This window comes from Pectinophora gossypiella, chromosome Z (assembly GCF_024362695.1).
Source record: "Pectinophora gossypiella chromosome Z, ilPecGoss1.1, whole genome shotgun sequence".
NCBI classification, from domain to species: domain Eukaryota; kingdom Metazoa; phylum Arthropoda; class Insecta; order Lepidoptera; family Gelechiidae; genus Pectinophora; species Pectinophora gossypiella.
In genome coordinates, this window is record NC_065433.1 from 19870133 (window position 1) to 19893675 (window position 23543).

The window sequence follows — 23543 nt, forward strand, 5'->3', positions numbered from 1 at the left end:
GTAAGGTTTAGGCTATTGATGTGTAAAATAAAAAGAATAGGTACCTAGTGATTATCTTATTATTGTGTTTAATTTGAATATGAACCATTCCCTTAAGTGTTCTTATGAAAATTCTCAGGTTCTGTCCGGCCGGTCTATCTTCTAAAAATATAAAAGGAGAAACTGACTGACTGACATATCAACGCACAGCCTAAACGGCTAAACGTAGGCACTTGAAATTTGGAAGGGACGTAGCTTAGGTACCGTAGAGGTGCACTAAGAAAGGAATTCCCGAAATTCCCGCGGGAAAATCCTTTTGTATGAAAAATCTAAACCGCTAAAAGTTAGATGTTTGAAATTTGGCACGCAGATACCTTAGTAAACTTAAAGCTTAGTTGCAACAGGATATTGCAAAATTCCCACGGGAACGGGAGTATGCGGGAAAAAACATTTGTATGAAAAAATGTAAACCGCGTGATAAGATACACGCCACGCGGACAAAGTCGCGGGCAAAAGCTAGTTTTGTATATTCGTAGTTACGGCACAGCTTGGACATTCCATAGAAAAAAACAATGCTACCACACAATCGATCGATCCTCTGTGGTTACCGTGTAGTACCTTCTTATTATTAGTCTGTGACAAAGGTCTGTGATTACCCAAGTGAGTACCGTAAAGCTGACAACATTCCATGCTGTTGTTTGACATTCAAAACGAAATTAAATAGAGGGACTCCTTGGCTAAGAGAAATACCCCTGTATGTTCAGCGATTATTTACGGTTTATGAAATATGATATGACCCCTTGGACCTAGACCCCTTATGACCCCATTTATTACTTTTTTTTTCAAGATTTTCTTTTTTTTTACAAACATAAACAAATAAACGAGTCCAAGTAAGGTAGCTGGTATATTTACACATTTACCGCCTTACCATTATTAAAAAAACAATTATTTAACTGAATATTTGTAATAAAAAGAGCCATCTCCCCTAATTGTCCCCTAAGCTTGTGAGATCGGTCGGTAACATAATACCCGTGATAATACCTATTAGGTAAATATTTCCTTTCCTACATACAAAAATATTATGTTAATGTGAACACATCCAATTTTTATAAAAAGCTGTTTCCATTGTCATTTTTGGCAACGTTTTGATTTGATTGGTAAAATTTATGGTAATGACAACTGTTATTGGTGAATCGGTAACTGTGCATTAAATTGACCAATAGCAGCAAAGCTTAATACGTCCCGAAATGTCAAACTGCTTCAATTATGGCGGGTTCGTGTTTTTTCAAGCTCATATATGAAATGAGTAGTTATTTGCGCCGCTCGGGCGGCGACATTGACAGCGTTTTGTCGAATATTCTCGTGTGATTCTCGTTCGCCATTTTGTGAATGCTGCGGAATTCTACGTTAAGTAACCACGCATAGGTTATCCTGGAGTAAATCAGTTTTGGTGTAAGATCAACTTTATGCATTATGCCCTTCGCTATCAATATATATCCAATTATTGGCGATTCGTGTGTGGCAGCTGTAGTGTGCTCGCGATTATTGTTTATTCGTTACTGTTTTGTTCATTTTTCATTAGAAGAAACACATTTTGGCGTATAATAAACCACCCTGAATCGTGTCAATATACATTACAGTGTTTCTCAATTTTAGATGGAATAATGTCTGAAAAGTCAGTCGCTGGTAAATCCACATTGAAGAAACATGAAGTTGCTAGGCCCTTGCATATTCAGAGACTGGAAACCGCCTTAGATATACGACCTTTTGTGAACCAGGTTGAAAATATCCTTAACTCTGATGCTGAGAGCAACAGTGATGATGATGATGATCCTAAGACAACAGAAAATGAGTTTTATAGGGGCGACAAGAAGATGCATGGTGTAGTCACAACAAAACAAGGTATACATTGCATTTTCTTGTACACAAATGATGTTATTTAATAATTTTAATTAAGTTCTATTTGAACAAGTAAAGGATTGTTTGTTGCAGAGCGACAAGGCGATCGTTTGCGCCTGTATAATTTCTCATCAGTGGGCGCAGAACGGCAGTGGCTCAAAAATGTTCTATTATCTTCGGGATCGGAGACAAGTAGTGAAGATGATTCCCCGGCTGCTAAGGGAAGAAGATTAAAAAGAATCCTCAAAGAAAGACGCCGTCATAATAATTATATTAAAGAGTACAATAAAGATCCTGGGGTAAGTCTAAAATTACATTATAAGAATATAAGAACAACCAAAATATTCCATACTACCTATGTAAATTGCACTAATGCTTGATACATTTAGTAGTCTTTTTTGTGGTATATACTATAATATTATAGAACTAATATTGACTACTGGGCTTTCTCAGATTAAATGAACGTCTTCTGAGTTTGCTTCATATACACCTTAGACTTTCTATACTATTAAAGTTATTTTTTTACCGTTTTTATCTGCGATCAGTCAGTCGACTATAAGCAGATCAGGTGTTGGTAGGGCAGTGCAAAGATTACTTTCCCAATGGAACGCTCTCTTCTTTAAGGTAAGATATGCAGTCTATTTGCTCAAGTCCATTACTGCGGCTTTTTTCAGTCGTCTTTGGTGGGTAGGCCTTGTGAGCGTTCCAGCCAGGGGGTTCGGATGGTGCTCCAGTCTGATTTTGTACCGTGCCGCAGTAGATCTTATTTCCTGTTGCACAGTGTTCGCCTTCAATATTCATGTACTTCCATGTTTCTGATGAACCATGGAGCATTTGTTATGCTTTTGAAGATCATGTTTTGGGCTCTTTGTATGATATTGATGTTTGAGGCACTGGCAGTGCCCCATAGTTGGATTCCATATATCCAGATCGGTTTTAAAGTTATCTCTACTTTGTTATTAGTAGTAACTTGTATAAGTTGTTAGAATATAATATTAGTATTTACTGATAATATTTGCTACAGAACTCACGGTACATGTACTATGGAGCTGGCTTATTATCAACTGTGGACCGGTATCCAGAACGGCGTATTAGTCGGCCAGTACCACAGCCTCCATCTACAAGGGGCCGCAGAGGTCGTCCTTCAGACAGAGGCGCTTCAGCAGGCAGAGGCACATATAAAGCTAGGAGAGGCCGAAACAAGGATAATCGAATCATCAATGAAACTCATGACCTGGTAAGTACCAATATCGTCCATTGATCAGAGATTATTGTTGTCTATTATGCCTCAGAGTTTATTTAACTCTGACCTTTGCATTTAAAGGTTTTGTTTTATATCTCTAATCAATGGACTAATTAAAATACAAATTATGTAGAAAACTGTGACGATGTGTATTAAAGTTGTCTTGCCTCATAGGTAGATGGGGTCGTCATCGACTGGGAAGAGCAACTTAGGAATCTTAAGGATGATAAAGATAAGGATGAGGATGATTTTGCAATTTTAGACAAGCCAGGAATAAGGTAGGAATTATTAAAAATAATAGTTTTTAAATAACAGCCAGACACTCAAAACTATTTTTATCAGATTGAATAAGACCACAGACATGGTAATATTTTGATTGAGACTTATAATATCACATATCGAACATTTAATACACATCTAATGTTTCAGAGGTCGTAAGAAACTGGCAGCCATGAAGAGTCCTGAAGCATTGACCGCACGTCGGCGTCGACATTGGCAACTACTCGTCAAAAAAGAATTGGGAAAAATGCAAAGAGCCAGGACTTCTACTCATAGAGAAGTTATGTTGCAAAGAAAGCGATTGGCTACATTATGTTGCAAACATTGGCGACAATTAGCTATGCAGGTAAGATTTGTCAGCATGTCTACTTATTTAACTAATAATGTATTTTATTTCTGCACTTAATCACCTGGATAAGATTTTTAAAACTGCAAAAACCAAACCCACCCTGGTGAGGCCATTGGTAGTCTGATGTAATTGAAACCATGGCAAGAATATACAACCAAAGAAGAATGTATAAATTCGATCAATAAATAGTTTGCTTTTCTAACAGTCTCAAAAGAATATGAAAGAAACAGTTTGGCGTTGTAAACGACTGAGCAGAGAAATGCAGGCGTACTGGCGGCGATATGACAGAGCTGAGAGGGAAACTCGGCGGCGGATGGAAAGAGAAGCAGAGGAGCAAAGAAAAGTAATTATGTACCTTTCATATCTAATAGATGTCTTAGTTAACAAACATTTAAATTGTATATTTTACTTTACCTTTAATGTTTCCCTGTAGATGGACGTAGAACTAATGGAGGCTAAACGCCAAAGGCGTAAGCTGAATTTCCTAATAACACAAACAGAATTATATGCGCACTTTATGCAAAGGAAGATGAGTGAAGAAGGTGACAGTGGGGCTGACCAAATACTTAGACAGCTAGATGAAGATAGAGATCCTAGGTTGGCTGCCATTGACCACTATGACAGGTAATAATAACATTGTTTTTTTATACATGTTAAATAAAATAGAGGTTTTTGTAAGTACAGGAATACACTTGAAAAATTCAACCATGTAGATAGTAAGTTTGTAATAAATCGCTTTCAACAAACAAATGTAGATAATTATGTTGATTTGTTGCAGCGAAGCTATGAAAGCTCAAGCTTCAAGGAACGCTCGTGAGGCATTCAAAGCAGAACGTGCGCGCACGCAACAGTTTGACGCCGCAGCGGGCGTGGATGACGCGCAGAGCGAAAGCGATAGGCGGGGAGGCGACTACGATCAACCTAACATATTTCAAGGCACGCTAAAGGGGTATCAACTCAAAGGCATGAACTGGCTTGCAAACCTCTATGACCAGGTACGTCACTGTTTTAGTTTAGGTTTGAGTGTATTATTTATCGCGTTAGTCTAACAGAAAGCTTGGAAGGGGTATGTAGTTAATAGAAATAAATAAGTTTCTTTATTCCTCTCTTTAGTTCATCTTGCGATGGATGTACCTCTGACTAGCCCAACTGGGTATATAGTCGTGCGTGAGCTTGTTATATTGTGTGTATTTTTAGTTCCAATGTTAGTCTGTTGGTTACTTGTAGCTTCTTATTATTTGTAATTTTGTATGTACAGGGTATCAGCGGTATTTTAGCTGACGAAATGGGTCTTGGCAAAACAGTGCAATGCATAGCATTCTTGTGTCACGTGGCGGAAAGGCTCGGCGTCTGGGGACCGTTCCTTGTGGTCTCCCCCGCTTCTACACTGCACAACTGGCAACAAGAGATGCAGAGATTCGTGCCAGACTTCAAAGTAGTGAGTAATATTCACCTATTCCATCACCTACTTTGAATGCATCAACAAAATCCTGGCGAGAATTATAGACATATGAGGGCGCAAAATTCTTATCATAATTTGAAGAATTTTATATTTATATAGATCCTGGTTTTCTATCTGTCTTATATTAATTAGGTCACATTATGTACATATTTTCATTTTATTTCGATGAAAATGCATGTAGTCAAAATGTTTATCTTCAATATTTCATTATTAAAAACAAAATATGCTTAACTGAACAGTCAAGTTCGCTCTTTGATTAATAGAAAACGGATACAATATTTTCATTTGGCTTTTAATTCACTTGTAGGTCCCTTACTGGGGTAGTCCAGCGGAAAGGAAAATTTTACGTCAATTTTGGGAGCGTAAAGACCTCCATACGCCTCACGCTGCTTTCCATGTGGTTATCACGTCGTATCAGATAGTGGTGTCTGACCTTAAATATTTGAATCGAGTGTCGTGGCAGTATATGATATTGGACGAGGCTCAAGCGATCAAAAGTTCTGCAAGTATGAGATGGAAGCTGTTGTTAGGCTTCAGTTGCAGAAATAGACTTCTGTTATCTGGTAAGTTCAAAATATCTTCGGAAAAATATGATTCTTATACATTCTATCAAATGCAACGTCTCTATCTGACTCTATACAAAATAACTGTACGTTTATACGTTTTTAACGAGGAAACACGTTTTTTTGTAATCTATATTGAGCCGCAGACATTCACTAGTGATACATATCTCAAGCAAGTGGCAAATAAACATATTTATATCTGCATATTAAACTATGTAGTTCTTATGTTGTTTAGGTACTCCAATACAGAACAGCATGGCAGAACTGTGGGCACTGCTACATTTCATAATGCCGACTTTGTTCGACTCGCACGAAGAGTTCAATGAGTGGTTCTCCAAAGATATTGAGAGTCATGCTGAAAACAAAAGCACCATTGACGAGAGTAAGTAAATGTTTGTAGCCTCTCCTTAATTTCCTTTGTGGCCTGTCTAGTACATTTTAAATTTGCGTTTAAAATATTACAGAGCATTTATCACGGCTTCACATGATATTGAAACCATTCATGCTGCGACGGATTAAAAAGGACGTAGAGAACGAGCTTTCCGATAAAATTGAGATTATGGTGCACTGTCCACTCACGATTAGGCAAAAGCTTTTATATATTGGTAAGTTTTGGAATTTGTTATCATCGATAAATACATACACTGTTTAAAAATTCCAAATTCATTTTATACATTTTATTGCATTTTATTTTCAGCCCTGAAAAAGAAGATTAAAATTGAAGAGTTGTTACATTATTCTGTCGGAGCTGAGTCTGGTCATAATGTAGATAAAAATTTCACATCTAATTTAATGAATTTAGTAATGCAGTTTAGAAAGGTAAGGTTTGATTGGATATAAGACTTAGACAGCAGCATTATAATGAAGATAGTGAAATGTTTTTATTTCTTATGTGCAGGTTTGTAACCATCCGGAACTGTTTGAACGAAGGGACGTGAGGTCGCCATTCGCAATGCAAGTAGACGACTATCATATACCAAAGATAGTAGCAGAAGAATGTATTTTAATTCGTTCAATTCCATCCAAGCGGCATTTGCTTTATAATAAATTATCAATACTCGTACCTGAATATATTCATGGCAGTATTAGTGAAGAAGATGAATTAAGTGGAATTAATGTTGGTGGGTTCTTCGGTTTTACGAGGTTCATGGATCTTTCTCCAACGGAACTTTATAGAGTCATGCTGTGTGGATGGCTTTATGCGTAAGTATTTTTTCAGATATCGAAACTGCTAGTGAAATGATTATGATTTCACAATCATTGTATTTACTTTCAGAATGCTACATATAGAACAATGTTTAGAGAAATTTGATAAATTACGTCATAGAGAATTTTGGTGGAAGCACTCGCGTGGTAGACCGCCGCGGAGGAAGAGCGCTGCGAAGAAGCGAGATAGTGGAGAATACATACCGCCTAAGTATTATGACATAACAAATAGCAAGAATTTACTCTTTATATGCCCTGACGGAGACGTGTTGAAGAGCAGGAAGGATGATAGTTTGTTATGGAAGGGACTGCTGTTTACCGATCCTCTGTGGGGCAAGGGTGGTCCTTTCTACACCCATGCAGACCACATTCTGCATTACATTCCCGAGACTGTGGAACATCGGGCCATGCGGCTGAGGCATTTGAGGGAGAGAGACGGCCAGGTTGGTTCAATGCGCTCATTTTAATTGTAATGCAATGCATGGATGAGAGTATTATATTTTTACTATTTAGTTTGCGTTACAGTATGATCTGTTGAGTGAGATAAAGACGGAAGACGGCGGCGTCACACCTGTGCCGGAAATAGTAGACATGCTGGAGTCGCCGCACATTGAACGATCGCCCATAGTGCTGCCAGATATGCCAACTCCCGTTCCCGGATTCTTGTACACCACTCAACCTAAGGTTACATTTTTATGTTTTTTTTTTGTTCACACATAGTTCAACAATAGAAGCAACTACTAATAAACATAAAATTCATTAAAATTTAATGTACTTTTGAGGGGAGGCCTGTGCCCAGCAGTGCGACATATATAGGCTGGTTATGTTATGTATGTACTTTTGAAAACAATGCATATTTTTGAAACCCTATATTGTTATAATTTGTATTTGGCTAATGACGTTAACGATGTTGACCAGGTGTGCGCATGGACTCGTGAGGCGTTTGCCGTATCGCGCAACTTCGCGTACCACCAGATCCGACACCAACACGGCGAGTGCCGTGAGGGCGCGGAGCTGTTGCGGCAACTTGTAGCCGCGGCCAGCCCTGCCTTCGGATGGGCCTACGTGCAAGTACCCGGTACGAATTTATAGATGTACTTAAGGTGTCAAAAGTGTTGTCATAGCTGACGGAAATGGGCGAATTTTACAAAAATGAACTATCGAATTATTCTTTACCTCGCCACAGACAGGCTAGTTTGAATCCAGGTGCTGTGGTCTCAAATTTCTCCTCGATTGAATTTTTTGAACGAAATCGAGGTTTTGTTGAATGTGGTTTTTCATAAAAACATAAATGTTTACTTGTGTTTCACTATAAGGAGACTATATGCAAAATTGTGTTTTACTAAGATATTTATTTTATTTCCAGACAAAAACCAGTTAGTGAGTGACGCTGGGAAATTAACTGTTTTGGATTCTCTTTTGAAGAGACTAAAAGAAAAGGGGCATAGAGTGCTTATATACAGCCAAATGACCAAAATGATCGACTTATTAGAGGTACTTACTTCTCTATAAAACATTTCGTTCGACATCAGCATAATAAAGTATAATATTGTTCGAAATTAATAAAGCTTTATAAAATACTATTCTTATTCTTTAGGAATACATGTGGCATCGCAAGCACAAGTACATGCGATTGGATGGGTCTAGTAAAATATCGGCGCGACGCGATATGGTGGCAGATTTTCAGGTTAGTCTTGGGTTTGATAAAATTAGTTTGCTTTTATTGTAAATAAGACTGTTATCGCAAAAAAGAAATTATTTACAGTGCTCGCATGCAATGCGATAAATAATCTCTACCGTAAATAATGACTGCTGCAGTAGTCGTGTGAAACTAAGTAGGTAGGTATATATAATAGTTTATTGTTACGGTTACCGCTTAGAAGTACAGGAGCCGATTAATATACGTTTTGGGTACTTCAGGACGGAAGGGGCAAGTCACAGGGACTGTAGCTTAGAACCTGACAGGGAAAGGAGTTCTAGTACGGCTTTAAAATAGACTACTCTGGGCGCCATCACACTCGCGTCAGATAGAGCACGGTGGGGCAGAAGGCAAGAGGGAAACCACTGCCCTATTTTTCCCTAAAAAGTAGCATGGAGAATGCTACACCGAGAGGCGCGTGGCTCTAATTAATGATAATGATGGTATATACAGAACTAAAACATTAATTTAAATGTTGTGAGTATACAGCTATAATAAATGTGTCTTGTTCAAACAGGCTCGAGCAGATATTTTCGTGTTCCTACTATCCACACGAGCGGGTGGACTTGGTATTAACTTGACGGCAGCAGACACTGTAAGTACAAATATAATGTATGTTTCATTTGTATTTTGTAAGTAAGAAAATACACGCGTGAATATGCTTAAGATTAATGTGAAATCTGTTTTTCAATATCTCCTCTAACGCCGTAGATATTAATAGATAATGGTGGGGGAATGCTCTGCCGTTCTAGCAATTTGGCATTTGTATATAGCTGATTGTAGCTTGTATTGTAAACATTTCTTTGTAACTCATTGATTTCGGATGGCTGTAAATATTTATTTTTTTAATTAATTTGGCTATCAATATAAGTCTATTTTGGAACTATAATGTTACTTGTCATTTACTTTCATTCCTAGTTAAAGGGTTTCCTTTTTAACCAGTACCAACTAGACATAGGTACCACAAAATGGACGCCTATAATGTCATGGAACTTCCTCCTCATTTTATTACCGACTTCAAAAAAGGAGGAATTTCTCAATTCGACCGTATTTTTTTTTAATAATTATTTATATTGAAATCCTACACTATCCATTTTTACTCGGAGCGCTGACTGAGGGGAATACCCGGGTGGCACTCACCTCCAGCCAAACGGATCACAGTGATTTTCGTTATATATCCTTGCCGGAATTAAAACCCGGGACATGCGGATCGTGAGCCCAACGCTCAAGGCTGGTTACTCAACCACAGAACCACGGAGGCCCTGAACGCGTACTGAGTATATTGTATACCTGCAGGTGATATTCTACGACTCGGATTGGAACCCAACGGTGGACCAACAGGCTATGGATCGAGCACACCGTTTGGGACAGACCAAACAAGTGACAGTCTACAGACTCATCTGCAAGGGGACCATCGAAGAGAGAATCATGCAGAGAGCGAGAGAGAAGAGCGAGGTTAGTTCCTCCTTAGATACAATTTATTATAAAATCTTATATATAAATATGTACATTGTACATATTATATATTATGTTCTTATAGACAAAGTTAGACCTGTTACATTGTTTATCTATCCGGATCTTCCGTTGTCTGAATTTTAGACAGTGAAATATCTGTGAGTAATAAATAACCAATCGGTACCCGATGTCCTGTAAAATGTAGCCCTTAAAATTTATTATTTCATATGGCGAATAAGATGAAAAGAAATACCGGGTTCTTACCGCGTTAAATCAGGAATTAGTCTCTTATAAGAACCCTGTATCACGTGTTTCAATGATGATAATAACCGCGTAAACCTCAAACAATGTGAAGACGAATATTAAAAATGTGACTCAAACGGTTACCGTCTTGAAATTAAACCCCCTAAGATTTTGTTTAATTTCAAGACGGTAACCGTTTGAGTCACATTTTTAATATTTACTTATATCTTACTTTTGATATAAACAGATACAAAGGATGGTGATCAGCGGAGGCAACTTCAAGCCTGACACGCTTAAACCGAAGGAGGTCGTGTCGCTTCTACTGGACGATGAAGAAATTGAACTCAAATGTACGCATTTTAATATAGGAATGCTAATAATATGTTTTACCTTTAAGTAAAAGCAAATATTAATAGTTGCAACATTACAGATCGTCAGAAATCAGAAGAAAAGAAATTGATGGAGGAGAAGGAAAGAAAAAGAAAAATGGGAATTCTACCGCAACAACAGGTAACGGTAACGAAAATCTACATTTTGATTATTTTGTCATTTTGACCGATAGTCATAGGACCAGTTTGTAGATTCTTCCAGCTTTAGTTCGTGGGACTCGCGCGAGACGGACGCGGGACGGGCTAACTGTCACTCACACTGGGCGAACTGTCTTAGTATTTAGAAGATTGTGTTTGTTTGTACCTATTCGTACGTTTACGCGTCCACATTGTAACTGGCCTCGTTTCCTTTCCCTTTTCTTGTTTTTCTTCCAGTGCCTGTCCATTACTGGACCTTAGCCGTTAGCTTCGAGAACTCTTCTCTGTCAGAAGCAAGACGAAACAGCTGTTCCACGGATGTTTCGCAGCCAAAACTTGCTCCACCTTCCTCGAAGTCTTCTCCCTTTAATTTTGCCCCTCATAAATCATCATCATTTCCTTTGACATATTTCTAATGACATGAGTTAAAATTCAAATATTATTTGTTTGAAGCCTGCACCGCCAACACCGGTGGAACCTAAGAAACTGCGCGACTCTATATCGGAGCCAGGCAGCCCCCTCGACGTTGATGATGAAGGAGAACTAGTGGTCGACATACCTTCACAGCCTGCCACGCCTGTCTGTAAGTAACATACATAAACGTGAATAGCTATATACGTTCCACTGCTGGGCACAAGTGTTTCTGGAGTAGGCATGGGGCAGTGCTGTGCCTTTCCATTCCTGACAGTACAAAAGCGCAAAACTTATGTAAAAAGAGCTTTATGTCCTGTTAAAGAGCTTTTACAACACGAACATTCTATCGTGTGGGCTGTGAGGTGGATTACCAACCTCATCAATCCTGGTGTCAGGGTTATTATTGACCCGCCAAAGGCGCCTGACATGGCTCATGTAACGACTTACATCAGTAAGCAGTGACCGGGACCAACGGCTTAACGTGCCTTCCGAAGCATGAAGAAGGAACCCGAAATGAAGGTTACTAAAATGTCACTAATCCCATGACTTGCCGCTTCAGGCATTGTTTAACTTTGTTGATCAGTCTCTATCAACAAGTATAACTGGGCTATTCTGTAGACAGAAATTATAAGCCGACGTTTACTTTAACTTCACTCAGTATCTATTGATGCGTCATATGTAATTATTGACTTGAATTTTGACAGCATACTCGCCACCGATGCGATCGTCGTCGTGGGGAGCGACGCGGTCGGGGCGCGGGTCGCGGCGCGGCAGGCCGAGGGGCTCCAGACACGCCATGAGTCGGAGGACCGACGCCAAGCCTGCGGACAACGCCGTCGCTGTAGCAGCTGGTAGGTTTAACTTCTGACATTCCATACAAAAATCTCATTCTTACTGTGTGCTACCGAACGCGTATCTGAGACCGATACAGTTGCGCGTTTTCCCTCTTACTCCTTAGCACCTTACGGCCATTAAAGACAACAGTAAGACTCAGAATGGATGGGCGCCCGATACGAATTGGGCGAGGAATTACCATTTTATACGCAGTATTGTTCATTATTCTATGCTTCTGGTTAATTTTCTTTTTCTATTTATCGGTCCCTTATTACTGAGGATCGCGACTTCGAGCGATTTCTCCATTCCGAGCGGTCACCCGTTCTATAGATTAAGAGCAAAAATATTATAATTCGTATTTTTTTTTTAATAGCATAACGTTTTATTTAAAAATGTAAATAAAGTCTTTAAAAATACCTTACATATCCAATGATTATCTTCCCCTGACTAAATTCAATGTTTTTTTGTCAATCAGGGGCAGCGTTATTGGAATCCGACGCTCCTTTAGAGGCGATTGAGCCTGCTCCTTCGCCGGTGCCGGAAGGCCGCGGTAGGCGAGGCCCGGGCAGGCCGCGGCTGCGTACAACGGCGCCCCGAGGCCCTACGCGCCGCCCGCGCCGACCTCGCGAGCCTCTGCTGGTCCCACTTGCACCGCCTCCCTAGCAGAGGTTCCACAAGGTAAAACTAGACAGCCTCTGCTGCTGTTTTGACATAATAAAGTACATGAATTCTCTCCGTCTCTACAGTTATAAATTAATTCGTAACTGGATGAACACAATAAAGTCTAGCTAGCAGCTATTTGCTCCTTTGGCGTATATATTAATTAATACGAAACAAGAGGAAGCAAAAGGAATTTGTCCCGGACAAATTCCTTGCCGCTAGTTTAGTTATAGGATATACGAGGGGTGTTCAATAAAAAGTGAGAATGAGTATGACACTATCTTTTATTACACGATATCGTCACCTTTTAGGTTTATATACACTTGGTATATATTTTTCTAATCATAAAATTAACTCTTCGTTCTGATTCTGATTTATAAATTCTCGTACAGCAGTGATCACCACATCATCATGTTCAAATTTCTGAACTCTCAAGATGTTTTTTTAACCTTGGAAATGGATAGAAACCACTAGGAAGATGATCCGGTGAATATGTAGGATGCTCTATCAATTCAAACACAGCTTATTTAATAGCAGCCGTCTCAACTTTGGAGTTCTGCTCGGGAGCGTTGTCTTGGTGAAACAAAACAACTTTAGCAAGTTTGCCATGTCGTTTCTCGCGAACTTATTGTTGCTATTTTTTATTTGTTCTGCGTATAAAGTCCCCTTAATTGTGTCTCCATAACTGTTTGTATTTGACCATCACCACTGACTATCCCAGAAAAGAGAGTGACCTTTCCGGCGAATGGAATTGCTTTAAAGTTCTTAGGCGTTGGAGAAGACGGTGTCTTCTGGGTCATGGACTGTTGTTTAGTTCCAGGGACATAATGGTGAAGTCATGTTTGATCCATAGTCAGGAATCGAGCAACAAAGAAATTACATATATATTTAAAAAAAAAAATGAGAATCCATAACTGTTTATATTATCGTGATAACAAATGTATGAGGTATGCCAGCCAGTATTTATTTTATTTCCTTCCAAGGAATATATTTCTCATTCTTACTTTTTATTGAACACCCCTCGTACTTTTAATGAAACGTCAAAACTATTTTTTTCTACAGAATTCTTAGTTGTGCTTAGTTTCGACCACGTTAGCTAATTCTTGATTAATATTTTATTAAAATCCCACTGCTGGGCAAAGGCCCTCTTCCCTTCCTAATTTATTTAAATAAAGAACGTGCTATGGGAATCTTATGATTTCAGACATATCTGTTATTTTATAAAAAAAAACTTCCAATTTGTCATTTGTATTCGTAAAGGAAACATATTTAAATAATATTTTGTTGTTACAGATGACCAAGAGTCGGAACAAGTACTGCAATTCAACAAAGCCCACCTATGTGCAATATTTGATTATTTACATTCTTGTAGATTTCTACTTAGAATGCGGTCCGTCATTTGTAAATAGATGCTACAAACTAATTGATAACAATTACTCTCTTTCTATATTCCTTTATGGATAATAGCTATGAATATAGAAGGAATTAAGAGCAAAGCATGAATATTTGCTATTAATACCTTCTATATTAGACGTTTGAAAGCATTCATAATCAAATAAGCATACGGACGGGTCTAATAATTTATCTCAATTATTAAAAATCCGATAAATTATACGAATCTGTAAAAAAATCTAATTTAAAAAGATGTCTTTATTATATGTCAATAACACATTAATTAAGGCGATATACGAGTTGAGTTTGGAAATTCGAATTTAGAAATTACAATCCCGCGAGATCCCTGCATTTGCGAGACATTAATATTGTTTTATTTGGCTAAAAAGCAATAAAAATGTTTGGTTGTGATTATAAGGTTAACTAAAATACAATATTAATTGACGGTAAAAATCAGCTATTAAGTTATTTATTATTTATATATTACAATTACCCGTATATTTGCAAATCAACACAAATAATAATGAAAGTGTCAAATGAAGACAGTTTAAGGGTGATTTTTGAAATGGCTTTTTAAAAAATAGAGTATTGATTGAGAATTTGAGAGTGCTGTCTTATAACTATTATCAAACTATAAAGATCCGTGTCCACTACATCGTATCATACCAGGACAGTGTTTGTTCCGGCACAGGCAAAAAAATACTCTGTATGAATTTTTAGGCGCAACGCCTTTACCGGCCAATACCGTAGCGTGCCGTGACCGGCCAGAATTCCCGGACATATGGGTATAGAACGGGGTTGCTCAGTTGCACTGGGCCTATGCCCACTACTATTAGCGTCCGGCACGCGCCGATCCATGCCTGACACGGTCCTTTAAATTATTTTTTATAGCCATCACGTATGGTCCTGAATGATACATTTGCATGTTAGGAAATTGCACAGCTAATCGGTTTAGATTTTGTAAGTTACAAGATCCTTTGTAAATGAAATTAAATGCATGTTTCTTTTTACAAATTTCCAGAATGAAGTTAGTGTAGGGTTTGAACTGTGTTAACTGAGTCTTTTTAAATTGATTTCTTAGATGATTCTTAGGCCAGTGGACTATTTCTGTTAGTTTAAATTATTATGGAACGGGAAAACTACATAAATCTCTGCGAAGATTACACCTGTAGAGTCTATAATTTTGGGTATATTCTTAACTAAATCTTGCTTATATTATTGCTGCGATATTGTTTCCAAATAGTAAGATTTTTTGCATGTGCATTAAAATATAACACTAAGCAATGAAACAAGTGTTGCTTGAGATATGTCATCAAAACAACAACAACAATTCGAACTTGAGCTTTTTTTGAGCGAAAGTGCTGTGTTGTCTACCTACCCCGACGGGATAACTACATACATACATGAGATCACCACTGGTGGTGGTGGTTATGTATGAGTGCTCAACGTATTGAAATGAAAATTCGAAAGCTGTATTGTATATTTAGGCTGCTCTCGTTGAAGTTTATCGGATTCTATGGAAATAAAATTAGTCTCTCTCTAGTACTAACCTAATTGCAAGTAAAAAAGGTGTTTTAATTCCAATTTCACCCAAAATGTGACAAAGGTTACGTTCTAGCAACATTGCAGTAAATTATTGCGATTGATTTTTATTCTTCTCAGTAGACACTCACGTTGACGTCTGAGGGTTGCAAACTACAATACTTAATTTAACCGTCATTATTACTTAGATAGGCACTACTACTTACGCAAGGTAAACCTATCTCAGCCACCGGTTGGGAACGAGAGTAGCCGTTCTATACGTAGTATAATTCCTTATACTATGGTTGTGTTGAGAATTATTTGTTTGAAAATGTCATAATTTGTCTTTTTAACAAAAACAAAAGTGGCACCTTCAAAATATTATACGAAAATTTTCAGGTGTACACTATTAATATATCATTTTATGAATTTTATTTACCTATGTTTTTAAGTATACTATTTTATTTATTTATTTATTATGGACAACTTACAAGCTACACTCTGCACATGCAAAGTATATAAAACTTTTATTTATTAACCTAGATATAACAACAAACAATGTTATACAAATTATTTCAGTGTTTCGAATTGGTTCAGGGCAGAGTAGGTATATCGCCTTAATTGTTTATGAGTAATGTTTTAACGTTATTTTTATTTTAGATGTATATAATAATTGTCATGGAATAATTTCGTGTTGTCGTCATGTGATGTGAAGTAGATAAATGGATTGATAGTGTAGGAATTGGAAGTGTCAAATGAATGAAGAAATTGTCAGAAAGAAAAGGTTTTAAGCACGGAATAGAATAAAGAGGTTAAGACCCAAAGGGGCGTGAGGCGCGCTTCAAGTATGAGCAAATAGCTCAGTTTGCAGTACTTATATTAAACTGTCGTTTTGTGCCAATATAACCTGCAGGACAAGAAGTCAAATATCTACAATCATGCAGGGAGAGATTTATTATCACAGGTAAACTAAAAACGTTAGTTTAATCAACTATTTATCACCAAAAATACTTTTGTATTCGGTAAATTACGAATGGTAATGATAAAGATGCAACCTGTCATATAAAATATAATTTGCTGGTAAAGTTCATTTAGTGCTGAGTATGTATGCGTGGTATCGTAGTTATCTGTTTGCACGAGTAGTAGTAAAAAGAGTGGGAGTTGAACAGGCGACAGCGATTCTCGTACAAAATGGTACGCTCTTTCCAACTTCTTTCTTCTATTCCGTGGTATCAAGGAAGGTTGGGAATGTTAAGAACATACATAATTATTGTATTTTCTTCGCCTTGATATAAAAGCAATCGCCATCCTGTGATGGATGTAACGGTAACCTCAATAAATGCCTTGTTTTAATTTTTATGACGACTGATAACGTTTTTTATTTAATAAATAGACAGTATTTATATCTTATTTTATTTCCTTAAGTAAAAAATAAATCATTATATTGTTGTGTCGTTTGAAATACAAACAAAGTAAGTTCTATGTAGGTAGCCACGCCATATACTGGGTGGTAGTGACATCGTAACGAATACTGAGGGGGTTGTTTCAGACCATGATTCTGAGTTAAAATCAAGTGGAATTTTCCGTCGCAAAATTCATGATTTTTTTTAGTTTTTTTAAATTATTTTCAATTCTATACTTTTACGATGGAAAATTCCACTTGATATTAACTCAGAATAATCAGATGAATCATCCCTCTCAGTATTCGTTACGATGACACTTACACCCCGTACATGTACATACGGTAGCCATATAAGTAGGTATGGGTGTTAGTGACACCGTAACGAATACTGAGGGGGATGGTTCAGACCATGATTCTGAGTTGATATCAAGTGGAATTTCGTGTCAAAAAATTCATGAAAATTTTTCTTTTCTTTTTAATTATTTTCCAATCCATACTTTTGCGACGGAAATTTCTACTTGATATCAACTCAGAATCATGGCCTGAACCACCCCTCAAAGTTTTCGTTACAATGTCACTAACACCCTGTATGCATAATAATATGGAGAAACATTTAATCTATAATTACATTATGCATTTATCTTTAGTCCGCCTGAGGAGGATGCCACTCACACTCAGGCCAGGGAGCATCACACCGATGACGTTCACTTACAGCATATAACATGGTGTACATGATTTAAGCTGCCGCCTATTACTTACATGTGACTTAAACTTGCTGGTGGCATATACTTAGTGCTAGAAATAATCTGTACCGTTTTTTCTGTTAACGTTTCAAAACGTAAAATAATAACGATATAGTGGTCCTTGTAAGTAACTATCAAACTAAATATTCACAAAACAAATATTAGCAAAGTCAACGACGTTAAACTTCGAGTAGGTATGCGAGTAAGCAATACAACTACACAATGAAGGTATATTGCGTTAACATGCGTTAAGGATTCGATTAAGTCCATCCGATGTCGAGTTAGGGAATTTACGACAGTGTAAATAGTCCATTGCAGGTTGTATTTGCAAATTAATTTTAATTCAATACCTGCCTGCGGCTTAAGTTACGGGTCGTCGTTGACAACATGACATGACTCCTTAAGGTTCACCATGATCGAGTTTCAATGCCATGTGTTGTTGTACGTGAAGCCGTTGGTCCCGTTTGCTATTTACTGATGTAAGTACGTAGTCGTTACATGACTCATGTCAAAGGCCTTTTGGCGGCTTTATAATAACCCTGTCACCAGGGTGGATGAGGTTCGTATGCCATCTCATAACCCATTGAAGAATACCGAGTGTTGCTGCTGTAAGTTGTCGTCTGGTGACTTGCTCTGCCTACCCTGATTGGGCGCAAGTCGTGTACGTGGATATGTGAAATGTTTAACTAAACACCTACGTCTGAATACTTCTTTTATGCCTTTCGATGACGATGTGCGACGCGTAGTGCGCGTGCGTTAGGTTACCCCCGGCATAAAGTACTTACCCGTATCAATTAGTTAGCTCATGCCGCATACTGATCGCTAATGCATCGTGACACGCATACTCCAGCCAGCTTGCAAGACCCAAAACTACTGAGAATGAATCGATGCACAATAATTGATGCAAAGCTTGCGCGCATTTAATATACTTAATAAACACTTAACAGGATTGCATACATGCATGTCTTTCATACTTTACTGCTTTCATACGTGGGACTTTGAATTGACAGTATGAACATTATTTTACCTTCTACCGGAAGACCTAGGAATCTTTGAATGAAAAGAGTCAATAAAGATTTTAAAGTCTGCAAAAAATCTTATCGGGTTTTGAATTTTCACGCTGTACCTACCTAGAAGTAAATCTATTTCTATTTCTGTGGGTGTCATAGCAAACGTATACGAATATTTAAAAAGTTACTTTTTCCATGTTAGTGTTTACACTGAACTGACATTCTTTTTTCTAGCCTAATATATCCCATTGCTGGGCAAAGACCTCTAATAACACTACTTAACATTACTTTGGTAACAATTAACATCTCGCTATCATCCTGTCCTTTCACTGAATACTTATACTCTTTAAATTAGTCTTTATGTGAAGATGTCTTTGTACGGCACAGAAATCGGAAGAATCCATGACAAGTTGATTTGTGTATTGTGCATTTGAGCTGTCAGGGAGGTCTCAGCGTTGTCGTCACGGCTCGTCGCTAAACATCCTAATTAGCTATGCGAGCCGCCGCCACCGCTGTTCAGCGCATGTGACTAGGTGACATTTACAAGACTCGCGTTGCACAATACCGTCGAACACTCTCTCGGTTAGTATCTGTACAACCTCGATACAAATCTATCTACTTATACTTAAATCAGGGGAGTTAAAAAGGCCAGATCGAAGCAATTCATCTAAAAAAGCAATATTGTAATTTGACATTTGCGCATATAAAAGTAAGTGCGCAATGCACACAAATGTCAAATAGCAATATTGCTTCTTTAGGTGAATTGCTTCGATCTGGCCTTTTTAACCCCGCAGGATCACTACTCCGATCGCATTTTCCTATTAGCAAGATACGACTTTCAGATAAGTCTAACAGTGGATGGGTAACCGGCTACCTGACTGTCCCGTAGATAGATATTCCTGAAAACATTGAATTTTATGTAAGTATGTATTATGTTACTCTGTACTCGACTAATTCTCAATACGACAGCTGTTGTTAAATATTATGACCGGTGAAAGGACCGTGAATTGCTACCTCCGAAAAAGCAAATTGTCACGGATGTCGTACGGAGGACATGGGCCCGTTTTGATTTGCATATTACACGAATTCAGTCTGATTCTTTGTCTCACGTGAGTCACCATGGGAACTTTGACTTTCCTCAAACTTGAACGTGTAACAATTTGCTAGTCGGAAGGGTATAAGGCATGAGATTACGCGATGCGCTTCACTAAATTTATTATATTTATTTAATATTATCGATATATAAATTGTATAATAGTCGATGAGTTAATGTTATTTCGTAACAAAGACCATTAAAGGCAAATACTTATGTTTGATATTAAATGGGTCGTAGGTAGGACGTAGTGCAATCGTTGCTTTTATGACTTGCGCCTGAGAGTAGAGACACTACGCGAAATGCGCGAGCCCATTTGACATGCAGCGCGCATGCGCGGGGGCGCCTGTCGCTGGCATACTAGACAGATAACAGCTACCACGACTGTTTCCGCATCTAATTGTTTTCAAGACTACTTGTTTATGTTTAATTGAGATTTCATTATGATTGTGACACGTATCTTATTTCTTCTCTGAGACATTAAATAAATTACAAGTAGTTTTATGTATATAAGTAAGTCTTTATAACAGGGGTTTTCAAAGTGAGCGTCGTCGTGGCCTGCCGTAAACCCGTAATTCTTATTTATGATCATATATGATAAATGCCTCAAATTGTAGATGTTTTAATTTTTGTGCTTCATTGCTCTTTATTTTTACTAGCAAGACTAGTTACCTAGGCGCCCGAGACAAAATAATGAATTAGTAAGTGCGCCGCGAACGGGTTTGGGAACCCCTGCCTTATAAGATTATAATAAGTATTGATTTTAACAACTAACATTTACTCGCGATGAGGACCCAAAATAAACGACATTAAAGCAATTCCAATTCTGGTGCCTCTCATCAGACTGCTCTATATATTTTATTATATTTTATCCAAACTGTAAGTAGAAGTTCCTTTCTTATAGGGATCATAAGATAAGATTCAGCCACAGGATAAAGGTAACATAGTTACAGTTTGAATCGTATTTTTTTACATAACAAACGTCTCATCCGCCTATAACTACTACAGCTTCTCACAAGCTTGATTCTGAGTTAATATCAAGTGGAATTTTATTTTAAATTCTATACTTTACAAAATTTTCGTTACGATGTCACTAACACTCTGTATAGAACCCAAGTTCAGTCGAAGTGGCAGTACTCGTACCTATTTAGATACTTCAGTGAGCTGAAAACATTGGCATACGAATGAGTGAACTAATGTGATGCCGATGGCCCCATTACCCAGCTCGATCAACATGACTCCTGAACACTGGGTAGCTGTTATAGTGAAGGCTGTTTAATGTTAGGTACATTCATTTAAAAGTATTTAATTTTCGCGGCAGGTACAGCGCCGTTTTAAACTAGGCTGGGGCCCTTGGGCACACAAGATTTGGGGCCCTTTTTGAAAGTAAAGAAAGCAAATTGGAAAGTAAAAAAAGAAAAACACTTACATTTTTTACTAAGTAGGTACCTATGAACCCATTTATAGGTAATCAAATACAGCATAGGTTTTTTGTTTTTTTTGATAATATAATGGCGTAGTATATGATACAATATGCCTTGTAAATCTAACCTTCTTGAGAAGATTCCTGATTTGTGAAAAAAGTGTAATGTGCCCGACAAAAATGTTTTGAGATTAAATGTGTGAGAGAAATTGTGCATCCTTCGGGGCCCCCCGAGAATGGGGGCCCTGGGTACGGGCCCCGTGTGCCCTTATGGTGAAGACGGTATTGGGCAGGTACCTATATCACGATGTGGTCTAATATGGAGCACATTTACCCATAGTAGGTGTTTTCGGCGTTACTTTACCACGCATTAACTACTTACTCGGCCGGACAAATTGGGAGCGCTGAGGGATCACACCTAAGGAAAAATCACACCTTAAATAGTATGAAATAAGAAAATAGGTATTCATATTCCTTTGAAATTCTTTTTTCGCACACATTTTATGTCATCTAGAGGGCGCCACATTGAATCTAGCTTGACGTCACAGGCCTTTAATCACCGGACAATCGCAAAAATTCGAAAATCGCTTCTAGTGACACCTCATTTGTTAAATTCTGACAAATGGTTTAGAAGTTGCATTATACACAATATACATACATACATAGCGGTCAAACACCATAACTCTCCTTTATGCTTTGTCGCAGCCGGGTAAACAGTAAAATTCCACCTGTATAACAATTATTATTAGATGTTTTAAATATTATATACGTAGACTGTAAATTGTTAAAATCACAGAATAAATTATCATCGTATTTATGCGTGCAACAAGACAGATAACTAAATACATTGTGTGTATTGTAATTTTAATGAAGTAATTGACATTGACACAAATAATATAAGTATTTTTATTTTTTGTTTTATTTATTTATTTTCATGGGATAATAAACAACATGATATCATTATGTTAACAATAGGTGTAGGATATTTTCACATAAGTACATGTACAATCAACCACATTATCCACGTATTAGAATAAAGAAAAAAATGAAAAGTTTCATTCTGCTTAAGTATCGGGTAAGTGACACGGTAGTAACTTAATCGGCTGAAAACATAGCATTTTACAAGGTATGTACAAAAGTTACAAAATAACTGCCGGCACTTCTTTTTAGTGAGCATCTGGGTACCTACAAGTAGATAAGTGTTACAGTCTATTTACGTCCCACTGCTGGGCACAGGCCTCCCCTCAATCAACCGGAGGGGGTATGGAGCATACTCCACCACGTTGCTCCAATGCGCGTTGGTGGAGGTGTTTTTTTACGGCCGGGACCAACAACTTAACCTGCCCTTCGAAGCACGTAATCATCTTACTTTTTCGGACAATCATGTGATTCAAGCCTGAAAAGTCCTTACCAAACAAAGGACGGTGTCACAAAGTGATTTCGACAATGTCCCCATCGGGAATCGAACCCGGATCTCCAGATCGTGAGCCTAACGCTCTAACCACTAGACCACGGAGGCTGTTAGATAAGTGTTAAAATAATTACGAAAATCCATAATAGCCCTGCCTTGTTCGGACACCGCGTGTCTTATATCGGAGTGTCCCTGGTTCGAATCCCGGCTCAGGATCTAAATCACTGAATTCGACTATACACATGAGATTGAATTCATGTTTGGATCATAGATTCTTATCTATGACGTCACAAGCCCATAAATCTTTTTATGCAAGGTTAATGACAATTGGCTCGGCACCTATTACATGGGACTTAAAACATAACTTAGCGAGCTACCTACCCCCCTGGGAGAACAGGCGTGATACTATGTTAATAATTAAGATGGAAATAACTGTTTTCGTCTGGTAGGTAGATACTTGTAGGTAAAGTACAGTCATGAGCAATATAATGTACCCACTTTAGGACTCTGTCGCACTAACATATATTTGACATTTAGTGAGACTCACAGTTCAAATTGTCAAAAAAGTTAATGTGACATGGTACCAAAGTGTATACATATTAAGGCTCGTGACCGTACATGGCGTTGAATCTCCCGTCACATCGCGTTGGTACCTATGGTAGATACATCCACAGTACAGTAGCACATATTATGAGCACTGGCTACCAGTCTTACATACAATAGGCTACTTGACAAT

At 37.9% G+C, this 23543-nt stretch overlaps 1 protein-coding gene across 3 annotated transcripts; it reads left to right on the forward strand.

Moving 5' to 3' along the window:
* The first annotated feature begins 1264 nt into the window (after window positions 1-1264).
* LOC126380551 (chromatin-remodeling ATPase INO80) lies at window positions 1265-17128 on the forward strand. 3 transcript variants are annotated; one of them, XM_050030032.1, is made up of 28 exons: window positions 1265-1431; window positions 1636-1881; window positions 1972-2177; window positions 2903-3115; window positions 3296-3399; window positions 3551-3746; window positions 3955-4092; window positions 4183-4373; window positions 4528-4744; window positions 5008-5187; window positions 5519-5774; window positions 6010-6156; window positions 6239-6379; window positions 6472-6593; window positions 6673-6977; window positions 7051-7423; window positions 7494-7664; window positions 7899-8058; window positions 8347-8474; window positions 8578-8667; window positions 9197-9274; window positions 9976-10134; window positions 10625-10727; window positions 10808-10887; window positions 11358-11487; window positions 12023-12169; window positions 12628-12830; window positions 14106-17128. In XM_050030032.1, the coding sequence occupies exons 2-27, from the start codon at window positions 1644-1646 to the stop codon at window positions 12813-12815; spliced, it is 4461 nt and encodes a 1486-aa protein (XP_049885989.1). In that variant the 5' UTR covers window positions 1265-1431; window positions 1636-1643; the 3' UTR covers window positions 12816-12830; window positions 14106-17128. The 3 variants fall into 3 exon arrangements, with proteins under 3 accessions (XP_049885989.1, XP_049885990.1, XP_049885991.1); XM_050030033.1 differs by having other exon boundaries at window positions 7506-7664; XM_050030034.1 differs by lacking the exons at window positions 1265-1431; window positions 1636-1881; window positions 1972-2177 and having other exon boundaries at window positions 3034-3115; window positions 3280-3399.
* The last annotated feature ends 6415 nt before the right edge of the window (window positions 17129-23543 follow it).

Excerpts from the sequence above, each read along its gene's own strand:
- LOC126380551 (XM_050030032.1), top strand. The coding sequence starts at position 1,644 with ATGTCTGAAAAGTCAGTCGCTGGTAAATCCACATTGAAGAAACATGAA. Across the intron at positions 4,374-4,527 it reads GCCATTGACCACTATGACAG|CGAAGCTATGAAAGCTCAAG; the intron begins GTAATAATAACA and ends GATTTGTTGCAG. Across the intron at positions 6,380-6,471 it reads GCAAAAGCTTTTATATATTG|CCCTGAAAAAGAAGATTAAA; the intron begins GTAAGTTTTGGA and ends TTTTATTTTCAG.